The sequence below is a fragment of the Dryobates pubescens genome, chromosome 13, assembly GCF_014839835.1.
Source record: "Dryobates pubescens isolate bDryPub1 chromosome 13, bDryPub1.pri, whole genome shotgun sequence".
NCBI lineage: Eukaryota > Metazoa > Chordata > Aves > Piciformes > Picidae > Dryobates > Dryobates pubescens.
In genome coordinates, this window is record NC_071624.1 from 2,918,356 (window position 1) to 2,935,273 (window position 16,918).

The 16,918-nt window shown below is 39.2% G+C and overlaps 1 protein-coding gene across 1 annotated transcript; it reads left to right on the forward strand.

Moving 5' to 3' along the window:
• On the forward strand, positions 1–16,786 carry COPB2 (COPI coat complex subunit beta 2). The gene is made up of 22 exons (XM_054166502.1): positions 1–100; positions 2,304–2,441; positions 3,044–3,130; positions 4,028–4,154; positions 5,217–5,365; positions 6,508–6,654; positions 7,955–8,054; positions 8,172–8,314; positions 8,523–8,722; positions 9,261–9,371; positions 9,631–9,719; positions 9,800–9,906; positions 10,212–10,355; positions 11,011–11,141; positions 11,410–11,617; positions 12,115–12,225; positions 13,010–13,224; positions 13,498–13,590; positions 13,670–13,850; positions 13,984–14,052; positions 15,920–16,009; positions 16,457–16,786. The coding sequence occupies exons 1-22, from the start codon at positions 98–100 to the stop codon at positions 16,550–16,552; spliced, it is 2,739 nt and encodes a 912-aa protein (XP_054022477.1). The 5' UTR covers positions 1–97; the 3' UTR covers positions 16,553–16,786.
• Positions 16,787–16,918: the final 132 nt, after the last annotated feature.

Consider the following 16,918-nt stretch of genomic DNA (forward strand, 5'->3'; position numbering starts at 1 on the left):
AGCGGCGGGCCCGGAAGCTCCACGTCGGAGGGTCGGAGCTAGCCCGGGGCGTAGCGACGTCTCAGCTGTCGGCGCTGCGGTGGGGCCACGCACTACCATGGTGAGTCCGGGGCCCGCTCTACAAGCGTGGCCTGGCGCCCGGGGAGCGGGGCAGAGGCCTGCCCCCGGCAACTCGGCGTGGCCTGAACGGGGAGGGTTGGAGGGGTGCTATCCCTGTGGGTGCCGCGTCCGCTAGTGCCCCGCTGTAGCGGGGCTGTCCGAGCGCACTGCGCAGTGCAGGAGGCTTGACAAGTCTGTCCTGAGGTGTTTTTTATGAGGCTTCGGTGAGGTAGCCCAGCTTTGCACTGCGCAGCTGCTGCTATGGCTGCCAGTACCCGTGCCCCCACAAAACCGGCGGAGTTAGATGTGGCCTGATGAGGGGAGGCCTCGTAGTTGTGAGGGTTTGAACAGCCGCTCCGGTAGGACGAGCGGAGCCAAGCCTGAACGTCACGGGGCCTTTTCATATGCTGCTGCCCGTTTCTGGGAGAGTTCGGTTTGGTTCTGGATGGAAGAAGCCAGGGATAGCTCTGCAGGGCCCATGTTGCTCAGTTTCACCCGAGATTCCCCTTTCCTGTGCTACCTTAAAAAGTTGTGATGTTATTCAGTGATTTAGGACCTGAACCTGTTGGGGTAAGTCCAGGGGAGGCCACAGACATGATCAAGAGGATAGAACACTTCTCCTATGAGGGAAAGAGTTAGGGTTATTCAACCTGGAGAAGATTCCAAGGAAACACTATTACAGGTTTCCATTACTTAAAGAGCCCCATGAGAAAGATGAGAAAAGTCTGTTTACCAGGGGTCGTTGCAACAGGTCAAGGAGTGATGGTTTTAAAATAGTAAGGGGAGATTCAGGCTAGGTATAAGGAAGACTATTCTGTGGTTCTATGAAGGTGCTTTTTTTACAGTCAGGGAGAGCAAACACTAGAACTGGAATTGGGTTTGGCTTCAGGCAGGACAAGCCTGGGATATCCCTGCATGGCCTTCTTGCTCTCGTTGACCTGGGCTTCCCTGATCTTGTGCTACCTGAAGAGGTCATAGTATTATTCTGTGATTTAAGTTAAATAACTTTAAACTAAGGAAAGTCGCTATTACTGTGTTTGAAGTCACAGTGCAGATGTCTTGGGCTGTGTTACTAGTGTGATATTTATCAAACCCATCTAACATCTGTCAAAATGTTTTGAGTACATACACAGAATCACCATAGAACAGTATGATTCTGTGTGGTAGATGTTGCAGTTAACATCTTAGATGAGCCACAGTCTGTTTCTTAGTAGCAGTACGTAAGAGCAGATTCAAGGATAAGCACAGAATCACACAGAATTATCTTGCCTACTTACCTAGTATTTATGGCACAAGAAATAAACCAGAAGTTCATTCTCTACTGTCAGATGTCATGTCCATAAGTTATGGGTACTAGGGAATAGCTAGTTATCTCTTTATCCTTGCAGTGTAAGATATTTAACTGCAGATTTAATTTTTACTCTACTATTAAAGACATGCAGCATTCTTTGATCAGATACTACCCACTAAATTATCTGGAATACAGTATCAGCAGCATTAAGTGAGCTCAGAAGTCTTTGACTGTCTAAATGAATCTATAATGCCTCAAATATTTTAGAGAATTGCTTTGCTCTACTTCATGCCTTTTAAATACTTGGATTTTTACATTGCCAATGATGAAAATAGACAGTCAAAGCCTTCTTTAGAAGGGAAGATTTAAACTTTTTCTTTCCCACAGTTTTTGCAACATAGTACTCTATTCTAAAGCTTAATGTTCGAAGAGTGAATAGAAATAAATGTATAATGGGGAAATATTGTGTTCCATTTGTGATAACTCCCTATTCCACCTGTGTTTTTCAGGTGAAGTAGCAGGAAGATTCAGTTTCTGTCATTTGTATTGGAGGCAAATTCTTTTTTCTCTGCTCCAGCAATTCAGGGACATAAAGAAAATGTGCAGTGCATTATTTTTTTTAAATTTTTTTTTTTTTACTTTGCTGGAGATTTTCTACAGTATGAAAAAAATCTTGAATTTCTTAAAAGTAAATTAAATGGACCTGTTTCCAATGGTGGGGATGTGGTGTTTCAAGAAACCACTACAAAGGCAAATAGGCAGGTGGATAGAAAAGAGTAGTAATCTGTCTGCTTGAAAAGCAATATTGACACCTTTTGTTTTAAGGTTTGACTTCAACTTTCTTCCTTCTGTTATATTTCTGAGCCAGTTTGATGCTGAATAACGTAGTATTCTCCATTCTTTTCCTCTTTAGCCTCTCCGACTTGATATAAAACGGAAACTAACAGCACGGTCTGACCGGGTGAAGAGTGTGGACTTGCATCCCACGGAGCCATGGATGCTGGCTAGCCTTTACAATGGCAGCGTCTGTGTTTGGAACCATGAAACACAGGTGATGGCTTTGGTTTCTTTATTATGAAATGTTCATAACTATCAGGTTTATGAATATGATACAAGATGAACAAGAAGAATGTTGAATCACTGTCACTGACTGAACTCTCCTCTGCCTTGTTACAAAAGTCACTATAATAATAGACAAGGAAATTTTTAGCTGTGAGTTTAATGATGTTTCATTTCCTAGAAATGTAATTTTCAAGAATTATGTTCTTTCTGGATTCCTTGCAAGCTAATACCTTTCCTTATGAAAGCTTAGATGCCTCTATCTCTACCTGCCATCTATGTTACTGAAGGTTTTAGGAACTGTTAGACTTCTACCCATCTGTCAGGTAATTGAAATTGAGCAGCAGCTCCAAAAATATTCAGAGGTGGGGTTGGCTTAAGTATGAAGGGAGAACATAAAGGTCACGTTAAAAGAACAGAAAAGGCAAATATCTCCCTTCTTGGACAGGTAAGCTTCTTTTTAAAACTGTACATATAGTGGTGTAGGATTCTTGGAGAGTTGTCAAAGGCAGCATACTGGACACTATTAAGATACAGAGCTGGTTTCTAAATGTATTTTCTCCAGTGCTATGAACTTAATATTTTTATTTTTAGACTTTGGTGAAGACTTTTGAAGTGTGTGACCTGCCAGTGAGAGCTGCCAAATTCGTGGCAAGGAAGAACTGGGTTGTTACAGGAGCTGTAAGCTATCACAATTTCCTTGTGCAGTAGTACTTTCTTTATTCTGTTTTCATGCAATTCCTTTGTGCATCACCTAATAATATGATATGAACTTGCAGAGGAGAAAGGAATACTTCACTATAGTTTCCCAGAAATTTTCTCTTTTAAGTAAGCTTAGAAACTGGAACTTTTCATTTCGAAGGAGAGCAGCCAAATGTGGTGACTGCATGTAGTGCAAGGATTAACAAGATTCAACTTCACTGTCAACATGCTTGGCACCCTAGGTATTAGTAGTGCTGCTTTAACCAAGATGTAACTGTTGACTGTATTAGGTAAGATGACTTAGAAGTTACTTTCTACTTTTGTTCTTGGTTATATTAAAAATAACTCTTTTTACTTGCATCTAAGAAAGCCTGCTTTGAGAGGAATAGTTCTATTCTAGTCGTGGTGTCACATTTTTCTTGATGCAATAAATGCTTTTTGTCTAAGTTGAGGTAATGCCCAAGGCTTTTGTGTCAGTATTCTTTTTCTAGTCTTTTGCCCTATACAGGGTTAAGAATTTCATGTTATTTCATTTGGGAAAATAAAGTTGATATCACTTTTTCACTTGGAGCTAAAACTTCTTTCCTCTTGGCTCCACAGCATTAGCATCATTATAAATTTTATGATGGAGAGCCTTCTTTTATGTTTTCATATGAAACATTAATAATGCCTTAGAATAGGACTGATAATTTATATAATTCTGAATCAAAATATAATTTGACTAATTAGTGATGTACAGAAAATACATTTTCCTAAATATTTTGTTGGTAGAGGCTCTTGAATGGTGGAATTTATATTTTCTAACTACCTTGCATTGAATAAAAGGTGTATTCTACAGAGACCTCTTTCAATGGTGGCTTTTCTTCCCTTTCATAGGATGACATGCAAATCAGAGTTTTTAATTATAACACCTTGGAAAGAGTTCACATGTTTGAAGCACATTCAGATTACATTCGTTGTATTGCTGTGCATCCCACACAGCCTTTCATACTGACAAGCAGCGGTAAGAGTTCTTTGATCTATTTTGCTATTTATTAACCAGCTATATCTGGGCTGCCGTTTTCTGCACGTGTTTACATTTTTCTGCTGAAACAGGAGTCTTTGAGCAAGTAGCCAGCATGACAGTTGTCACTTCATGTTATTTCTTTGCCAGATGCATTCGTGGTTTTTCAATGGAATATAAACTGTACTTGCAATTTAAGATATAATAGCTTATGTTCTTCTTGGAGAAGAATTAAGAACCTTGTTGCTTAGTATCTGCCAAAAGAAAGGTTCCTTTTCAGCTGTTGAGAGTTTGCACCACCAAATTTATGTTCTTTGAAAAAATTGCATAATTATTGGAGCATGTTTTAAGCTGTCAGTTTGACTTGAAGCAACATAACTTTCATCTCTTTTCTCAAAGTACTGCTGAGTTCTCTGTTATTTGTTCTATATTCTCTATGTTACTCAGGGTTGGAAGAGCACAGTATCCCAACACATCTTGCCCAAGAACATCTCCATCATGCTACTTAGTCATTTTCATTCTTGGAAACCTTAGTAATGCAGTCAGAACTCTGCAAGAGTGCAGAGAGCCTGGAGAGTAAAAGCACCCTGTTTCTGTGGTTTGCTGTTGAAGCTAAAATATTTACACTTGGAATACAAATACTAGAAAGCCAGCTTGGTTGTCCCTGATTCCTGTTCCTTAGGGCTCATCAGAGTAGATGCTGCAGAACAAAGTGTCAGTCTGGTTCTTTAATATCTGCCCAGTACTTTGAGATGAATAATGATTCAGTACCTTAGTATCAATGCTTAATCTTCCTTTTTATGAGAGATATATTTCTTAGTTTTATCACCATTTTACTGGATAGTCTTTTTGAGAAACTTACACTTCATGTGATCCTTGTGCAAGGAAGGACTGGTAATCTTGCAGAAGGAAAATAAGAGTACTTTCTTTCAAAGAGGAAGGCATGAATGAGTCTTTAATGTGAAGTTACTAAGGATTATGTAATATAAGAAGGTAGTTATTGGAATATATTGAGTTAACTGAAGCTTAGTTTGGTTGTTTTTGTTGTGTGCTTTTTTTCAGATGACATGCTCATTAAACTCTGGGACTGGGATAAAAAATGGGCTTGTTCTCAGGTGTTTGAAGGACACACCCATTATGTCATGCAAATTGTCATAAACCCAAAAGACAATAATCAGTTTGCCAGTGCCTCTTTGGATAGGACAATCAAGGTAGAGAAACTGTATTTTGGGTTTGTTTGGGTTTTTTTTCAGTCATTAAGTAATTATCACAGTACACAAACCAGTAATACTGCATGGAAGATAGGTCAGAGTTCTTAAAAGCAGCTGCAAGAATAGATTTATTTATTTTTTTTTAACAAAGACCTGAATATATGTTGAGTTTCTACACACCTACTAAGTGATTCATCAGACTTACAAGATTATGTGTCACCTCTAATCATTGAAATGTGGTTCTCCAAACTGGAAGTGATACATTTCCATCCTGATTACGTAGTAACACTGGGGAGGGGTGATGGTTATACTGTCAAAGAGTAATTTGGGAGAATTGAAACTGTATGTGTGTAGTAGGTAAAGCCTTTAACTGTGTGCATTAAGAAAAAAAAATACTAAAGGAATTTCTCCCATCATTTTGATGCTGTTGGCTGCCTATTGAATTGTTTCCCAAGGTATCTTCAGCCTCTCATAATAGAGTTGAAAGAGACTTATTTGCTGTGAAATTATTCCTAAATACCTAGGACTGTACATTTATAGTAATCTGAAAAGTGAAACATCCTCATGTTCCCTATAAATTACCAGTATATTGGCTTTAAAAAAACCAGGTTTGATTTCATACCTCCTTAGATGTTGAGATAGGTGTGTTTAAGTGTTGATTTGATACAATAATCATGGAAAAATACTAGTATATCGACAACTCTACTCATGTTGAGTCCTCATTTAACATGAGGTTTTTTCAATCATTTAATGTAACTGAAAAAAGAAAATTCAGGACATTGTGGCAGCCTGTGTGTGCACAAACAGTTGATTGCTTTTTGTAGTAGTTAATTTCATTAACAGATACTGTTTCTTGAAAACAGTCTTAGGTGGGTTTATGTCCTTTAAAAAGAGTTGAAAGAAATCAATTCCTTTTTTTGAGGTGTGAGCACAGTGTGTACAATTTGGCATGTTATTTCAGGTTACTTGGGGTGAAGGGTTGGTAGTTTGATAAGCAGTTTTTCTTCAGCAAATAAAATTCCATATTCTGTATCTCTGAAATAGTAAATTGTATCTGAATGGCTACTCTTTGGCAACATTGAACTGGATGCGAAAGGTGGATAACTACATGCAATTTGGTTTGTTGTTTTTACTCTGGGAAGGTGTGGCAGCTTGGCTCCTCGTCACCCAACTTTACTTTGGAAGGCCATGAGAAAGGAGTAAACTGCATTGACTATTACAGTGGAGGGGACAAGCCCTATCTCATTTCAGGTGCAGATGACCGATTGGTTAAGATCTGGGACTACCAGGTATGTGCAAATTCTTCATAAACTTTTGTAGACTGGCAAAGCAAAACCATTTGTGAAGACACACAAAAAGAGAGAAGGGACTTGAATACACCTTGGAAAGAAGGAATGGGGAGGGCAGAATATTCCATGATACGTTTTTCATTTTAAACCAAAAAAACCCCTCACAGTGAAGATGACAAAACAAACAAAAAACCCCCCAAAAACCCAAACCACAACTTTGTTAACCTTTGAGAAAACATGCTGTGCATTTACACCTCAGCCTTCATTTGTAAAATTAAATTTGACAGCAGCTTATTTTTGTTACCATAAGGGTTTTTTCTTGTAATGTAGTAATCACTGGTTTTTAACTATTATTTTTTTAATGGATTAAGGTGCTTCTCTTCTATTTTCAAATGTAAATGCTGATTACATATAATCCTTTCAATTCTCATTAGGTTTTTTCCCCTTTCTTTATTCCCTTCCTTCTTCCTATTTTCATCCTATGCCCTTTTACACAGGCATATGTGTGTGCGCACCCAAATTTACATGCTTCTACTTGACAGTTTGCAGGGGGCATGAGGTGACTTGCTTGAATGCTGTAAGAGAAAGAGATGTGAAAGAGATGTTGAATCCAGGGTTTCAATTCTGTTGCTGGAAACTAGAGCTCTTCAGTTCTTCCAAATACAAGTACATGAAGAGCAAGAGTAATTTTCTTAGGTAGTACTTGGTGGTTATTAAAGCATATTGCTTTTGAGCTCAGGTGTTAAAACTAATGCTGTTAATTAAAGTATGTGCTGCAGTAATAACTGACAGTAACAGTGCTTGAAATTTTGCCACCATAATACAGTTGTAGACATGACTTACATAGTCCAATCTTAGTTGCCTCAAGCAGACTAGACTTTTTTCCCAACCCTATGAACAAACATTCTTAACCCAGACAGTATTACATCTGTCTTCACCTGTAATTCAATTCAGACAGATGTTTTGCTCCCATGTTTTTGTAGTGTGCTCAGCTTTCTATTTTGCTGTAATCTGTTGTGCTACATAGCTCTGAGAAACCATCTGAAAATAGAAGAAAACAACTGTGTCAAGGGAAATAAATATTTCTTTAGGGAGAGAAGAAATTTCATACAGTCATAGTTTATAATATGTCTGATGCTGTTGTTTGAGCATCTTAGAAATAAATGTTAGTAGAAGAAATGTAGAAAAATACATTTTCAGGTGAATTTTGGACTTGGCAGGGAGAGAGGAAAGTTAAAATGTAGCAACCTGTATATGTACTTTTGACTCTTGGGGTGGTTTTTGTTGTGTTTTTTTCCAGAATAAAACGTGTGTACAAACACTAGAAGGACATGCTCAAAATGTGTCATGTGTCAGCTTCCACCCTGAATTGCCTATCATTATCACAGGATCTGAAGATGGTAATTTTCTATTTTGATCTTACGGTAGAAGTCTTCTTGTCATGTGGCTACACACCTCCTTGCTCTGGCAGTGAGAGGAGAGAGAGAAGGCGTAACTTTTGTTTCTTTTTCCTCCAGGAACTGTACGCATTTGGCATTCAAGCACTTACCGCCTGGAAAGTACCCTCAACTATGGCATGGAGAGGGTGTGGTGTGTGGCCAGTTTAAGAGGATCCAACAATGTGGCTTTGGGATATGATGAAGGCAGCATTATTGTTAAGGTACAACTATCAGTCTGAAACAGAGGTGGTTCCTCACTGTCCTGGGTACAGAGCAACTGACTTCTGATTCTGTGAAAATAGTGAAAATGGGGCATTTTAATTGACATTTTTAGACAGACCCAGAATGCTTCACTAGATATCATATTCAACTGAAAAGAACAACGGTGTGTTTTCTTCATCTGCTAAGTTCTTATGCTACACTTTCTAGCTTGGTCGTGAAGAGCCTGCCATGTCCATGGACGCAAATGGAAAAATCATTTGGGCTAAGCATTCAGAGGTCCAACAGGCTAACTTGAAAGCTATGGGAGATGCTGAAATCAAAGATGGAGAGAGATTGCCGCTGGCAGTAAAGGATATGGGGAGCTGTGAAATCTATCCTCAGACAATTCAGCACAATCCTAATGGACGGTAACAGATTTCATAACAAAATACTTCAACATTTCTGATGTCTTTTTTTATTTAGATATTGGAAGTCTTTTTGAATGAGGAGAATAAGAAAGGGTTCTGTGTGTGCTGGCAGAGAACATGTGCATTGGAGCTACTGTAAAATCAGGGTAATAGATGGGCTTCACAGGTAAAAGCTGGTTAAACTGACAAGTTGGACATTGTAGGTAGAGGAAGACTTATGCAACCAAAATGTGTAATACCAGCAAACCACATTATCACTTTCTTGAATTGTTTTTTGTTGTTAACATGTAAGCCAGTTTGAAATCAGAGGGATACAAGGTACAAAAGCCACTCAGAGTCTAGAAGAAGGAGGGAATAGCAAGTAGCTGACAAGATGATGCAGAAGAAAATCTTTTGGAGTAAACAAAGCTCTTTCATTCTGTCTGCTTTTACATGGCTATGTTAGACTAGGGGCCTCTAACTTTTCAGATGACTTCTTTCCTTGATCATGCCTATGAAACTGAACACGTCTGACAAATGCATCTTTCTCCCATTCTAGGTTTGTAGTGGTGTGTGGTGATGGTGAATACATCATCTACACAGCTATGGCTCTGAGAAACAAGAGCTTTGGCTCTGCACAGGAGTTTGTATGGGCACATGATTCTTCAGAGTAAGTGTGGCTCTTTTTTTCCCCGCCCCCCTTTGTATTAAGTGAGTTTTGCTGCTGCTAGTTTTCATGCTGTGAAAATAGTAAACTGGCCTGAAGATACGTTCATTAACTGTCCTGCTTTAATCTTTTGCATTTGTAGCACACTGCTAATTTTTGAAGGTAAATGAAATGCAGTTGTTTTGTAGCAGGTTATGCTTTCAGTAACTTGCCACTTTGGAAGTAGAATGATTATCTTTTTTACAATGTAATCTCTCTTCAGATATGCGATCAGGGAGAGCAACAGTGTTGTAAAGATCTTTAAAAATTTCAAAGAGAAGAAGTCCTTCAAACCTGATTTTGGAGCAGAAGGTGAGTATTTGCATTTAAAATAAGCATGTTGGCACTCTTTTTGCAGAGTGTGGATTTCTTACACCTTTATTTTCTTGCAGGTATTTATGGTGGCTTCCTGTTGGGAGTCAGATCTGTCAATGGTTTGGCATTTTATGATTGGGAAAACACAGAACTGATTCGCAGAATTGAAATTCAGCCCAAGCACGTAAGTTTCTAGGTGGGACTGAAGATACTTACCTCTCTGTGTTTACTGTTTTGTTTGTTTGTTAGTTTGTGGTTTGTTTTTGGTTTGTACTAGACTGCTGGTTTTCTGGATGAAGCCAGGCTGTCAATCATTACGTAATAAATTTCAGTCCTGTAGCAGAAGGGGGGGCGGAATCCCTCTGTATGTTGGCTTCTCAAGTCCTAAAGCTTGTGTTAGAGTTACTATGTTTTAACTTTTAATTTAATACATCCTCCTTTCTTAATCTGGGGTCTCAAACTGTGCCATTACTGATTTGGATGATACAGATTTTCTGGTCTGACTCGGGTGAGCTTGTCTGCATTGCTACAGAAGAGTCATTCTTCATTCTGAAATACCTGTCAGAAAAAGTTGCAGCAGCCCAAGAAACACATGAAGGTGTCACTGAAGATGGAATTGAAGATGCCTTTGAGGTACCTTCTTTTTAAAAATAGAATGGGATTACAGGTCATTGAAGCAGGCCTCCCCAGAGTATAGCAGATCTAGTCCTTCACACACAGTATGCCTAGCATATGTCTGGCTGAGAAACACTGTTAGTTATATTTTTGGGGCTCCTTGTGGAGAGTATCCCTCCTGGAATCCCAGTATGACAGAACCTGGTGCTTGTGTTTCTCCACATACCTGTTTACTATTCTCACAGAGTTGCAGAGCTTATTTTTAAAGCACATACTCATGTAGTATGTCTACATACCTTAAACTTTGCCTGCAGTTTCTGAATTTTGAAATGTTTTTTAAATTTGAGAGCAAGTGAAAAATCTCATGTTGTGAAATGTCAGAAACACAACTTGTCTTGTGAAATTTGTCTTTGATTATCCTGCTTAATGCTTAGTTTGGTTTTCTGTTTCCTGGGTTTGTCATTGGTTTAGCTAATTATTAAGGCAGAGATTTTGTATGCTTGCAGCATTTTTGTAAAACTAGAAGCGTGATTTAAGTACTTCCAACCTCTACCTAAACTTTTTTGCATCTTGCTTAAGTATTTACTTAAGTATAATGTAAAAAAGCAGTAGTCTCACTGTTATCTGAAAATTATTTTTGTAGGTATCTAATTAAATGAAACTTAATTTGCAGGTTCTGGGTGAGATTCAGGAGATTGTGAGAACCGGCTTGTGGGTAGGTGACTGCTTTATTTACACCAGTTCTGTGAACAGACTCAACTACTATGTTGGCGGAGAAATTGTCACCATTGCCCACTTAGACAGGTAAGCTGCTGCATCAAGTTGCAACCAAGCATTATAGGTTCTAACAAGGTGAACCTTGTCAGCTGCTTGCTGTGCCATGTTGCATCTCATGTTCATGTATGTTCTGAGGCGGTAATCTTGGAGAGAGTAAACAGTAGTGTAATGTGAATGTGTACGTATGGTAAAAGAATCATTTCATGTGACTATTTTGCTACTGTAAGAACTACAGGACCTTTTTATAGACTGGTAATGGATCTATTCAAGATTAATATTCTTGATTTTATTTCAGGACAATGTATCTTTTGGGATATATCCCTAAGGACAACCGACTTTATTTGGGTGATAAAGAGCTGAACATTGTTAGCTATTCATTGCTCGTCTCAGTGCTTGAATATCAAACTGCCGTGATGAGGAGAGATTTTGGTATGGCTGACAAAGTTCTTCCCACCATTCCAAGAGAACAGAGAACCAGAGTTGCACATTTTCTTGAAAAACAGGCAAGAAAACTACTTATTATTGTCAAAAACTCAATGAATCAGTTTAGTTACATTTCCAATTGAGTTTCCTAAGCTATTGTGACAGGACAAGGGGTGAAGATTTTAAACTGAAAGAGGGGAGGTTTAGACTAGAGAGAAGACAGACGTTACAATGAAGGAAGTGAAACCGTGGCATGGGTTGCCCAGAGAAGTGGTAGATCCCTGGAGAGATCCCAGGTCAGGTTGGACAGGGCTCTGAGCAACCTTGTGTAGTTGCCGATGTCCCTGATCACTGCAGAGGGGTTGGGCTGGATGAGCTTTAAAGGTGCTTTCCAGCCCAAACCAGTCAACTATTTGATTCTATGAACACCCAGTCACATTATCTGTAAGCATAAACCCTTACTAATCATCTGTGTTTATTTGAGAAGACTGTAACCTTCTGTTTAGAGGCTTTTGTAAGAGCATCTAGGATGCTGTTTGGCTTGATGGATCAAAGATTGCTCACATTTTTGTTTTAGGGCTTCAAACAACAAGCTCTTGCAGTATCTACAGATCCAGAGCATCGCTTTGAACTTGCTCTTCAACTTGGAGAATTAAAAATAGCCTATCAGCTTGCAGTGGAAGCAGAGGTAAACATAAAATTTTTGGTGTTTCATACTAGTTCTGAGTATTAGTTTGAATTTCATAGGCCCTGGGAGGAAAGACAGTGGTGTGTGGGGATACACTATGACTCCCTGAACATCATACAAATGCCTCCAACTTCCTCAACAAGGTTGTTCTGCCTGTAATTCAAAGGAATCTAAGCTGAGGGATGGGGACAGAAAAATGTCTGCTTGAAAAGCTACATGAACTCCTTGAGAATACAAAACTTCAATCAAGAGCCAAGCCTTAATCTCCTGTATTTAACAGTGAGAGGAGGAATGATGGGTCTGAAAGCTCTAAGCCTTTGTTCCAGCCTTGAAAAACTTAGACCAATGCACTGGGAAGACCAACAGAATTGATCTCTCAGTTCCTGCTGTAAATTAATCAAGTTAGTAAGAAGGAATGATAACTTATGGACAGAAAAGCCTTTCTTACATTTTGAAGGTTAACTTGGGAGCTTTAAGAGATGCTACTGTTTAGAAATAATCTTTGCAAATTTACCTTTTTCTTCCATGTTTAATGAAAAAATGTTTGTTTTGCATGATGGTACAGCAGTGCAATGATCTGCATGTAACACTGAGTCATGCTGCTAAGCTGCAGTAATCATAATTCTGTCATACAGAAGACCAGTGTAGTGACAGGATACAGATTCTTCACAAGGGAAATTGCCTTTTTCATGTTGAATGCTCTGAAGACATTTAAATACTGTTCAAAAATGTGAGGCCTATTTTCTGTTTTCTTTCTCTCCCTGTCACCTTTTTGTGCCATTAGTCAGAACAGAAATGGAAGCAACTTGCTGAGCTTGCCATTAGTAAATGCCAGTTTGGCTTAGCCCAAGAGTGTCTCCAACACGCACAAGACTATGGAGGACTGCTGCTCCTGGCTACAACTTCTGGAAATGCTAACATGGTCAATAAGTTAGCCGAAGGGGCAGAGAAAGATGGCAAGAACAATGTTGCATTTATGAGCTACTTCCTGCAGGGAAAGTAAGTAGCAAGCAAGAGATTCAGATTGTTCTGTTCTGCTTTACCAAGTGCAAAGAACATCAGGTTTTCAAATGTTTAACTACAACTAACCTAAAATTTGATGGCAAAAGTTTGTGGCAGGTACCTTTCAGAAAAGCTGATCCTATTTTATGGTGGCTGTTACTTTAAAATCTGCAGTGAAAGCACTTTAATGTACTAGAGTAAAAAGCTAATCTAATACAAAAATTTCTCTGTATTAAATTTACTGGTTGAAGTCCCATCTGAATGTTTCAGGCTTGATTCATGTTTGGAACTCCTGATTAAAACTGGGCGTCTCCCAGAAGCTGCTTTTCTTGCACGGACGTATTTGCCAAGCCAAGTCTCAAGGTAATGCCAAAGCGCACACAGAGCATGAGCAGAGTCGTCAGAATCAGCTGTGTATAACAACTACAGTTTGCTTCTCCAGGGTTGTCAAACTGTGGCGGGAGAATCTCTCCAAAGTCAATCAAAAAGCTGCAGAATCCCTTGCTGATCCTACAGAATATGAAAATCTTTTCCCTGGACTGAAAGAAGCTTTTGTGGCTGAAGAGTACGTTAAACAGAGCCTTGCTGACTTGCGGCCAGCCAGAGAATACCCTCTTGTCACTGTAAGTAAGAAGCAGGACGTCTTAGTATCTCTAGAAAACCATTTGGTGCTGTGTAAGATCAGCTTTAAGAAAGTCAGTGCAACCACTTACCCATTCCTCAAACACATTTTGATGACACTGTGTTTATTTTTAGCCAAATGAAGAAAGAAACTTACTTGAAGAAGCAAAAGGCTTTGAGCCTTCTGGAGTAATGGCACCTCAGGTCAGTGTTCCTACTAAATGGTGAACTCTAAGGAAGAGGCAACTTTGCTGTTGTAGAGTAGCATCTACCCTGGAGAATTTGTCACCAGTAATGGACAAATTACAGCTCTTACTGACTTGGCTGCAAACACTGCAGCTGAGCTTGTTCTTTTGTATCAGACTTCTCTTAATCAGACTTCTTGACTGTTAAATTACTTCTCCTGCATGGTAACTTATCTTTCAACAGTACGAGTAACAGTATGAGTTTGTCCTGTAGAAAATCCATTACATGCACATACAAACACTGGACACGATGATCTTGAAGGTCTCTTCCAACCTGGTTTATTCTATTCTGTTCTGTTCTATTCTGTTCTGTTCTATTCAATTCAATTCAATTCAACTGCTGCTAGTTTTCCAGAAGCTCAAAAACTGGAACCTGCAAACTGGCACTTACAGCAATTAGAAATGCTTTCTAACATAGGAATTCCATGATAGGAATCCTGCTCAATTACTTGTAAATATGTTCTAATCAATAGCTAAAGTAACTCAAACTGATTATTTTTTTTACCACCTCAGTTCTGCAAGTTTATGCAGAAAACAACTACAAACTGAAATGAACACTTGAAATGCTTTTCAGATTTGAAACAAGCGGGTAACTTCCAATTCTTGCTCGTGTCAAATACAATTTGTATTTGAATGTGAGTGTTTCTTGAAGACAGTGATGTTAGCACAGCTCCTGAGGTTATAAACATTTAAAAGAACTGCAGTGGAAGCAGAGGGCAAAACAGAAAGTCACTGCTTTCCATTATGTCTCTGTAGATATGCACTGCAAAACTTTGTTGACACTTCAGAGAATTTAGCTTGCTTTCAATTAGCATTAGTAACTGCTGCTTGTGTATCAAAGCAAGTATCACAAAGCAAAATCAAACTTGTGTGTGCATTTTTAAAGAAGACAGCAGTCTTGGAAAAACTAAAGTAGCTTAGAACTAATTTGCATTAGAAGCTGAAAAACACCAATATCTATGGGACAAGGTGCCAAGAGGGTGGGGTCAGACTCTTTTTAGTAGTGCCCAGTGATAGGATGGGGCAGTGGGCACAAACTGAAACCCAGGAGGTTTCACCTGACCATGAGGAAAAACTTCTTTCCTGTAAGTGTGCCACAGCACTGGACCAGGCTCCCCAGAGTAGTTGTGGAGTCTCCTTCTCTGGAGAGATTCCAGACCCACCTGGGTATTGTGATCCTTGGCAACCTGCTGTGGGTGATGCTGCTTTAGCAGGGAGGCTGGACAATCTCCAGCGATCACGTCAAACTCCCACCATTATGTGAATGTCAGAAGCGTATCTTAGCATGCAGTTCATCATTGCATTGAAGTTCTTAAACAATTGTTGCAGCTGAAACAGACTAGGGCAAGTTTTGTAGGAGGTAATTATATATTGAAACTAAATATGGTTAATTGAATAGTACCAGTGCTTAAGTAATTGTGTTAGCTGATGAATTTTCTTGATATAAAACTAATGCAGCAGCAAAGAGAGAAGGGTGTTACACGGTCATAGGGTATGGGACACAAAGCCCAGGAACAGTGTGGTGTTCCAATAACCTAATGACCTTCCTGCTAAGGACAGGGAAACTCACCTCCTTTTTAACACTACCTCAGTATTTGAAAACAACCAGTAATGTTCTGAAGGTTGTTTTCATTGTTGGAGTTTCATCATCAACTGCTTGAAATAAACTGGGCTGAGAAAGTCACCTCTAGTAGAGTGAAGACTAGAAGGCTCACTGTTGGTGAAGTTATGGTTTAGAAGTTAGTGGGGGAAACTGAAAGAGAACCACTGGTCTGCTGTCATCTAATTATTAGTTGCTGTTTTGTTTTTTTACTCTTTTTCTTTAGAAGGCTGAAGAACCAGTTCCATCTCTTAAACAGGAAGTTATGAAAACAGTTGTGCAGAATTCCAATCAGCTTCCAACAAGAGAGCAGAAGGTACTGAAATATTTTTATGAAGGGAAGCACAACCCCTAAGTTTGTATTACATTAAAGGCCTCCAACTAATGTGATTAAACTGAGCTCTTTGGTTTAGAAAATGTGACTTTCTGCATTAATAGATTCAGACAAGTTAAGATGAGTACAATGTATGGATACCTTCCTTCTCTGTGCAGAAACTGTACACTGTAACAGACCAGTCCCTCCAGCCTTGTGGATTTACAAGGAGTAAAGGGTGCAGTCCAAACACAGTTGGTCAGAACATGGCAAAAAGCTGCAACACTGAGGTGCTTTCTTGTCAAGAAGGCAGCTTCTCCCTACCCCTTAATGTCCCCCCCTGCCTGCCTCAGCCTCTTCTGCAGAATGTCCACAGAATCACATGTCCTGGAAGCTGGCTAATGTGTAACTGTATTAATGATCCCTGAATCTGGTCTTTTCTTTGTCTAGACACTTCTGGACTTGGAAGATGACTTGGATAATTTAGACCTAGAAGATATTGATACCACAGATATCAACCTGGATGAAGAGATCTTAGATGAGTGAACATCTCTTGGATGACCAAATCAATTAGTCCAAACAAAGGAATGAAGTACTGGGGACTGTGCTCCCTTACTTTGACTTTTATACTGCAAGTGGACCATATACATGTAGAAAGAAGAGTAGATCTAGCACCTGTACAAAAAGACCTTGCTTTCACTGTGTTGAAATTCAAGATGCTCCAGTGCATACTAAGATTCTGTTTTCATTCATCAAGAAATTAAATAAAGTTTTAAATATTCTATTCCTCTATTCTCCTTTTACTAGTAGTACTACCTTAACTCAGCTTTAGTATGTATTGCAAATGGGCACACAGCAGCCAAGCATTAACATTTTAGCCTGCCTTTTCTGAGCAGGTACACTTACATACAT

Bases quoted from the DNA above. Each gene is read 5' to 3' on its own strand.
- COPB2 (XM_054166502.1), top strand. The intron at 2,442-3,043 runs GTGATGGCTTTG...TTTTATTTTTAG, and splicing joins TTTGGAACCATGAAACACAG to ACTTTGGTGAAGACTTTTGA. The intron at 6,655-7,954 runs GTATGTGCAAAT...GTTTTTTTCCAG, and splicing joins TTAAGATCTGGGACTACCAG to AATAAAACGTGTGTACAAAC.